At 45.6% G+C, this 8,512-nt stretch overlaps 1 protein-coding gene across 1 annotated transcript in view; it reads right to left on the bottom strand.

Annotated features, from left to right (window-relative positions):
• Nucleotides 1-6,828: 6,828 nt before the first annotated feature.
• LOC138860535 (uncharacterized) overlaps nt 6,829-8,512 on the bottom strand; it is a 7,991-nt gene continuing 6,307 nt past the window's right edge. Inside the window, exon 2 of the mRNA XM_070118124.1 lies at nt 6,829-8,092. Coding sequence (XP_069974225.1) covers nt 6,829-8,092 — 1,264 coding nt within the window. The remainder of the gene's footprint in view (nt 8,093-8,512) is intronic.

The following is an 8,512-nucleotide window of genomic DNA, read 5'->3' on the forward strand; positions in this document are numbered from 1 at the left end:
TATTCCTCCCTTACTCCCCTTCCCTACAACTTCCCCGTCCCTAGCCCCTCCATCCCCACCTCTATCTCCGACCCTAATCCCCAACCCTTACTTCACTCTTCCCATTCCCCTTCCTCCCTCACCCTCTCCCACACACTCTCCCTCCCCCTATCCTTCACCCTCTCTCCCTCTCCCTCACCCCCTCCCTCCTCCTTCCCCCCTCCATCTCCCTCACCCTCCTCCTCTCCCTCCACCTCTTACCCCCCTCCCTCCACCCTCACCCCCTCCCTCTCCCTTCACCTCTCACCCCCTCCCTCCTCCCTTCACCCCCACCCCTCTCCCCCTCCCCCTCCCCCTCCCTTCACCCCCCCCACCCCCTCCCCCTCCCCTCAGTGGATATGACTCCGTTTCGCAAAAGAAAGTAATTCATTTCGGAAACAATTCAGTGTCTGGAACTGAGATTCAGTGGAAGGGTCGCTTTGCATGTCAGAAACCGAGGGAGTCTGTTGCGTCTGTGGGGGACTCGCTGTTGTCTGTTGCGTCTGTTGTCTGTTATGTCTGTTGTCTGTTTTGTCTGTTGCGTCTGTTGTCTGTTTTGTCTGTTGCGTCTGTGGTGGATTCGCTGTTGTCTGTTGCGCCTGTTGATTGTGGTCTGTGTTGTCCGTTGTGTCTGTTGTCTGTTTTGTCTGTTGCGTCTATGGTGGATTCGGTGTTGTCTGTTGCGCCTGTTGACTATTGTCTGTGCTATATGTTGTGTATGTTGTCTGTTATGGCTGTTGACTGTTTTCTGTGTTATCTCTTGTGCCCGCTGCGCCTGTTGACTGTGATCTGCTGTCTGTGTTATCTGTTGTCTGTTATGGCTGTTGACTGGGGTCTGTTTCGTCTGATGTGTATGTTGACGGTTGTGTATCCTGTGTTGTCAGTTGGCTGCTGTTTGTTGTCTGTTGTATTTTCTCTGTTGTGTGTTACGTGTTGTGAGCTGTGTCTCTCGTCTGTCCTCTGTTGTGTCTGTGGTGTCTGTGGTGTCTGTGGTGTCTGTATGCGCCTGTGGTGTCTATATCACGTTACATCACGTGCTGTGTGACGGTAGCGTAATGCTGGGTTGCGTTGTACTGAAATATGTTGTAAGATGTCCCGATCACCCACTTCCACGCCCCTCCCCACCCCATTCCCCACCCACCCCACCTACCCTACCTATATCATTCTCCACTGCCCCCCATCCCCCCCACCCCCACCCCCCTCACAACCTCCCTCAGGGCAGCAGCGTCAGACATGGCTCGCCAACATATGTTCTATTTTTTTTATCTTTCTTTTTCTTTTCTTTCTTTCTTTCTTTTCTCTCTTTTTCTTTCTTTCTTTCTTTTATTTTCTTTCTTCTCTGTCTTTTCTTTTTCTATTCTACTTTTTTTCTTCTCTCTTTCTTCTTCTCTCTTTCTATTATTTTTTCTCCATCTCTATCTCCATCTCTCTCTCTCTCTTCTCCTCCTGCCCTCCCTGCCTTCCTTACCCTCCCACCTCTACCTTCCCCTCACCTCCCTATCCCCCTTTCACCCCCTATCCCCTCCACCTTCCCCTCACCCCTTATCTCCCCTCCACCTTCCCCCTCACTCCCCTATCCCCCTCACCCTCACCCCCCGTATCCCCTCTTCTCCCCTTCCTCCCCCATTCCTCCCCCTTCCTCCCACCCCCCAACCTTTTATCCACCCCCCAAACAGCTTTACCTCGCCTCGTTCCCGCCCCCTTTTTCGTACTCTCACGCCCCCCTTCTCCCCGCCCCCGCCCCCTCTCCCCTCGTCCCCCACCCCCCTCGACGCCCAATCTCACCGGCATCCACTCCGGCCGAACACCATGGCTGTCTTGGTACGTTTTAGAGGCTGATGCAATGGCCCGTAAATGCACAGAACGCGCACTTAAACGCATACGCACTACGTACATCCATGTGCATATACATACGTACAGACACAAATAAACATACATGCTTACATACCCACCTACACACACACACACACATATATATATATATATATATATATATATATATATATATATATATATATATATATATATATATATATATATATATATACATACATATATATATATACATATATATATATACAAACATACATACATATATACATACATGCATACAAACATGCATACATATATACATACATGCATACAAACACACACATACATACATACACACATACAATATTACATACATACATACATACAAACATACATGTATACACACACATATATATATACATACATGCTTACACACATACACACATACAAACATAGAAATATATAGACAGATCAAGAAAAAAATATAGATACAGATATAGAAATACAGAGATAAAGAGATCAAGAAAAAATATATAGATACAGATATATACATAAACAATTATATAAAGATAATAAACAGAAACGTGGGCAGATAAACGAGCTGGCAAATAAACAGACAAACAAACAGAGAATTTAAAAAAAACGTAAAATCGCTCAAAATATATTTTCACTTTTTAACACAACCAAAAAAATATTTCCTCCTTAAAACACGTTTTCTTCGTGACTACTTAAAGAAAATTAGATTTCATTTGAAAATTTCTTTAAGAAAGTGTTCCTTCCTTTTCAATATAGCCTAAGAATATGTCAATCCTTTTACAACAAATAAAATACTCGTGCTTCTTTGTAACAACCACAAAAAATTGTACCTGCTTTGAAACTAACCAAAATAACAACCGTAAAATTCTTCTTTTAACACGACACCCCCCCAAAAAAAAAAAAAAAAAAAAAAAACTTTTAACGCAACCCCGAATATTCCCTTCATCTTATCTTTCAAAATTCCCCTTCTTTTAACACAACCTCCCCCCCCAAAAAAAAAGAAAAAAAAATAACGCAACCCCGAATATTCCCTTCATCTAATCTTCCCTCTCACACATCCCCCCTAAAAATAATTCTCTCTTTTAACCCTTCTAAAAATATTCACTCCTTACAACCTGTATGAAATAACCCAAAAAACATTTCTTTGTACATAACAATAAAATATTCATTTCCCTAACACAACTGGCTAGCTCGTGTGGTTACGAGTGGAAAAAGTCTAATAATGATAATAATAATGATAATAATAGCAAAAAACTAATAACGACAATAAAAATAATAACAATGATAGTAATGATTATATAATAATAATAATAATGATAATAATAATAATAATAATGATAATAATAATAATAATAATAACAAACAACAATAATAATAGCAGTATTAGCAGTATTAATGATAATAATAATAATAATAATAATAATAGAAGTACTAATGATAATAACAATAATAACAAAAATAACAACATTAATAGCAACAACAGTATCCACAATAACACTAACAAACCCCCCTTCCCCCTTCCCATCCCCACCCCCATCCCATAAGCCACACCAACCCACCGCCGCCGTTTTCCCTCCTCGGCCGCCGAGTGCAAGTTGCAGCTCTCCTCGTCCATGCAACATTGCCATGGTGATGCAGGCGTTGCAGACCGGCCCAGTCTACCCGCATGGATAGATTCGTGACTCGATCAATAAAGCCTGATCGAAGCCCCTTTTAAGAGCCTGACGTGCGTGCGGCCCCTCCACTTGCTTGCGTTCGTCTGGTCTCGCTCGCTCGCTGGCTGTTTCTCGCTCCTTCTCGGCTGGACCCCGTTTTCTTTACGTGATTCCCGTTTTCTTTCGATTTTATTTTCCTTTTTTTGAGGGAGAGGAGAGGGAGGGTAGAAGTAGCAGTAGTAGTTGTAGTAGTAGAAGTAGTAGCAGCAGCAGTAGTAATAACAGTAGTAGTAGTAGTAGTAAGAGTAGTGGTGGCTGTAGTTGTAGTAGTAGTAGTAGTAGTAGTAGTAGTAGTACTCGTAGTAGTAGTAGTAGCAGTAATAATAGCAGCAGTAGTAGTAGTAGCAACAGCAGCAGCAGCGTCCATCCTCCCTCCCTCTCTCCCCCATCCCTAGCCCCCACTCCCTTCCCTCCCTCCAACCCCCAATCCCTACCCTCTTCCTTCATTCTTACCTCCCCTAATCCCCCAATCCCCAACCCTTCCTTCCCTACCTTCTCCTACTACCCCCACCCCAACCACCCCATCCCCACCCTTAAAAAAGGATTAGTTTAGGATGGAAAAGCAAACGCACTTGGCAACAGCAACACATACCATAGAAAACGGGAATATTCAAAGCTTTCCTCATGGTCGGACGGAGCGAAGCGTCAGAGAGGGGAAATGGAGGTCACACTATATCGCGAAATATCTTTAACATCCTCTTACTTATAAGGATTAATGTAGGTGATATGGAAGGCGAGAGTCGGATATGTGTGCATTTCGCGTAATTGGAGGCAGTGAAATGTATGTAGGAAAAGAGGGAGGTGGGGGAAATGATAATGGTGGTATTTACTATCAGCATCACAAAGTCTCTTTCATCGATGCGCTGAACAGGTTAGTGATGACTGATTCCACCATTAAACTATTCATAACTAGTAATAATTGAATTATTACAGGCACTAAACGGGAGCCACACAACAGAATCCTTTCGAACCAAATAGATAGGCCTACATTCTTCCGAAAAGCTATAGGCCTAACCACATAAACTAATTCCAAGCAAAAATAAATATCTTCTCTCGGCACCCTAGAGCAAGATTAAGGTCATGAAAGGTCATACGGCATTTGGGGCTCGGGCTGAGGGCCTTGACCCAGCATGGAAGAGATGAATAATGTAAACCCGATAGCGGTCACGAGAGCGAAATCTAAATTGAGGTTATTTAAAAAAAACAAAACTATTTGACTTATTTTATTATAGTTGGTGTTTCTTTTACCTTGTCTTTTGGGTCTGTGTGTGAGTTTGGATGCTTGTATTAATGTTTGTCTGTTTGTCTGTCTGTCTGTCTGTCTGTCTGTCTCTGTCTCTCTCTCTCTCTCTCTCTCTCTCTCTCTCTCTCTCTCTCTCTCTCTCTCTCTCTCTCTCTCTCTCTCTCTCTCTCTCTCTCGTTTACTATCACACTTTCCTTTTCCTTTTTCCATTCTCATTCACACCCAGTCGCACTCACTTCCTTATTCCCTTATCCACTCCTCCTCCTTTCTTTCTCCCACTCCCCCACTCCCACTGATACTCCAACCCCTTCTCTCTCCCATTCAAACACACACTGCCATCCTCCTCCCACTCCTCCCCTCTCCCATTCTCATCACTTCCTTATCTCTCCCCTTCTTCCTTCCCCACTCCAGATTCCCACTCCCCTCCCTCATTCTATTTCCCACTCCCTCTCCTTCCTCTCTCTCTCTCTCCTCCCTCATTCCAGTTTCAACTTTCTTCTTCCATCTCCCTCCCTCATTCTAATTCCCACTCCCTTCTCCCTCTCCTCCCTCTCCTTCATAGCTCTAATTCCCCACTCCCTCCTCTCTCTCTCTCTCTCTCCCTCATTCCAGTTTCAACTTTGCTTCCTCCCTCTCCCTTCACTCATTCCAGTTCCTACCCTCTCTCTCTCCCTCCTCCCTCTCTCAATCTCCCTCTCAATCTCCTTTTTCCCTCCCTCTCCCCCCCCCCCCCCCATTCCGATTCCCACTCCCACTCCCTTCCCTCCTTCCCATACCCCCATCCCCTCCCTCCCTCTCTCCTTCCCAAAGCTAACTCGCCCTACCTTCGCTAATATTTTTCGAAATATATACTTTTCTCTCGTCTGCCTCTCCACAAGGTCAATAAAACGTTACAACGAAATCCACATTCTTCGTTTATATACAAATATCTTTTTTCTTGTAATAAACGTTTTTTTTATTGTTAATGTAACGTACTAAAATACGCATTTTCGTTTTTTTATTTTTTTTACGGGAAATATATTTTTTTTTTTCAGTTTCTCTGTGTGGTTAATAAAATGTTTACGAAATCTATACCATCATTAATATTTTTTCTTCTAACATATTTTCCCCGTTTCTCTTTGGTCAATGAAACATTGCGAAATTCATATTTTGTATATACTTATAAATTCATATATATATATTTTTTTTTTTTTTGGGGGGGGAGGGTTATCCATAGTTAAGAAAATCCACATTATTGTTTTTATTTATTTAATTTCTTATATATATCTTTTTTCCTGGCATATATTACTGAAACAACGAAAATCATATTTCTGTTTGTATATCTTTTTTGACATATCTTTTCGCCCACGTTATCCATAGGGTGAGTCAAATCCACATTCTTTTTAATATATCTTTCTCTCACATATTTCTTTTCTCAATAAACCATTACGAAAATCAACTTTTAGTTCTTCTTCTTCTTATATTTCTTTCATTCATTTTTATCCTTTTTTTCCTTCTTCTTTTTATATATCTTTCATTGTTCTTCTTTCTCATTTTCTTCTTCCTTTTATGTTCTTTCATTCTTCTTCTTTCTCCTTTTTTTCTTTTTCTTATATGTTCTTCCAGCTCTTCTCTTTCTACCTTTTCTTTCTTTTTCTTCTCTTCTTCTTTTATATTTCTTTCATTCTTCTTTTTTTATATCATTTTCTTCTTGTTCTTTTCATATTTCTCTTCTCCTTTCTCCTTTTTTCTACTTCTTCATCTTTTTATATTTCTTTCATTCTTCTTCTTTCTCCTTTTCTTCTTCTTCTTCTTCTTCTTCTTCTTCTTCTTCTTCTTCTTCTTCTTCTTCTTTTCATATTTCTCTTGTTCTTCTTTCTCCCTTCTTTTCTTATTCTTCTTCTTTTCATATTTCTCTTCTCCTCCTTTCTCCTTCTTTTCTTCTTCTTCCTTTTCTACTCACAATGCGGCTAATGAAACAGGCCGCCACGATTCATATCTCGACCCCAAATGGCTTTCTTTTTGCTATTCATGGAGTTTCCGAGCAGCTAATGAAGGAACATGCTCTGTGAGGGTGTGAGGGTGAGTGGGTGTGAGGGTGTTGTGGGTAGGGGTGACGTGGGTGGGCGTGTGGGTAGGGGTGGCGTGGGTGGGAGGGGGAGGGGGATGTGTGGGTGTGAGGGTTGGCGGGTGTGAGGGAGTGGGTGGTTTGTGGGTAGGGGTGTGTGGGTGTGAGGGAGTGTGGGTAGGGAGTGTTGTGGGGTGTGAGGTGTGTGAGGGAGTGTGGGTGTGAGGGTTGGCGGGTGTGAGGGCGTGACGGCGTGTGGGTGTGAGGGAGTGAGGCTGTGAGGGAGTGAGGCTGTGAGGGAGTGAGGCTGTGAGGGATTGGCCGGTGTGAGGGTGTGTGGGTAGGGGTGTTGTGGGTGTGAGGGTTGGCGGGTGTGAGGGTGTGTGAGGTTGTGGAGGGTGTGTGGGTGTGGGAGGGAGTGCGGGTGTGAGTGAGTGCGGGGTGTGGAGGGTGTGAGGGAGTGTGGGTAGGGGTGGTGTGAGGTGTGGTGGTGTGAGGGAGTGTGTGGTGTGAGGGTGTGAAAAGTTGGCCGGTGTGTGGGTGTGGAGGGAATGTGTGGGTGTTGTGGGTGTGAGGGTGTGAGGATTGGCGGGTGTGAGGGAGCGTGGGTAGGGATGACGTGGGTGGGCGTGTGGGTAGGGGTGCGTGGGTGGGTGTGAGGGTTGGTGGGTGTGAGGGTGTGAGGGCGTGTGGGTAGGGGTGGTGTGGGTGTGAGGGTGTGAGGGAGTGTGGGAAGATGTAAAGGGAATATGAGGGTGGCGTGGGTGGGAGGGAGTGAGGGTGTGGGGGTGTGAGGGTGTGAGGGGTAGATGTGTGGTGTGGTGGGTGTGGAGCGGAGTGAGGGTGTGACGTGTGAGGAGTGTGGGTGTGAGGGTGTGAGGGAGTGTGGGGTGTGGAGGGTGTGAGGTGTGTATGGGTGTGAGTGGTGTGCGGGGTGTGCGGGTGTGTGGGTGTGAGGGTGTGTGGGTGTGTGGGTGTGAGGGTGTGAGGGTGTGCGGGTGTGGGTGTGTGGGTGTGTGGGTGTGAGGGAGTGTGGGTGTGAGGGTGTGAGGGAGTGTGGGTGTGAGGGGAGTGTGGAGTAGGGGTGTTGTGGGTGTTAGGGTTGGCGGGTGTGAGGGTGTGTAGGGAGTGTGGGTGTCAGGGGTAGGGTGTTTGACGTGGTGCAGGTGTGAGGGGCAGTGTGGGTGGGAGGAGTGTGAGGGTAGGGGTGGTGTATTGGGCCTGTGAGGGCGTGAGGGTAGGGGTGTTGTGGAGGTGTGAGGGCGTTGGCGGGTGTGAGGGTGTGTGGGTGTGAGGGAGTGTGTGGTAGGGGTGACGTGGGTGGGTGTGAGGGTGTCAGGGTGTGAGGGTGTGTGTGTGTGTGGGGGGGGTGAGGGTTGGCGGGTGTGTGGGTGTGAGGGTGTGAGGGTAGGGGTGACGTGGGTGTGTGTGAGGGAGCGTGGGTAGGGGTGACGTGGGTGTGTAGGTGTGAGGGTGTGCGGGAGTGTGGGTAAGGGTGTTGTGTGCGTGCGTGCGTGCGTGTGCGTGTGCGTTATCGTGTGCGTTATCGTGTGCGTGTGCGTCTGCGTCTGCGTATGTGTGTCTGCGCATCCGTATACGAGAGCACATACACCCACACTCAAATCCAACCCTGCAACCACA

The sequence above is a fragment of the Penaeus vannamei genome, chromosome 41 (genome assembly GCF_042767895.1).
Source record: "Penaeus vannamei isolate JL-2024 chromosome 41, ASM4276789v1, whole genome shotgun sequence".
Lineage (NCBI taxonomy): Eukaryota > Metazoa > Arthropoda > Malacostraca > Decapoda > Penaeidae > Penaeus > Penaeus vannamei.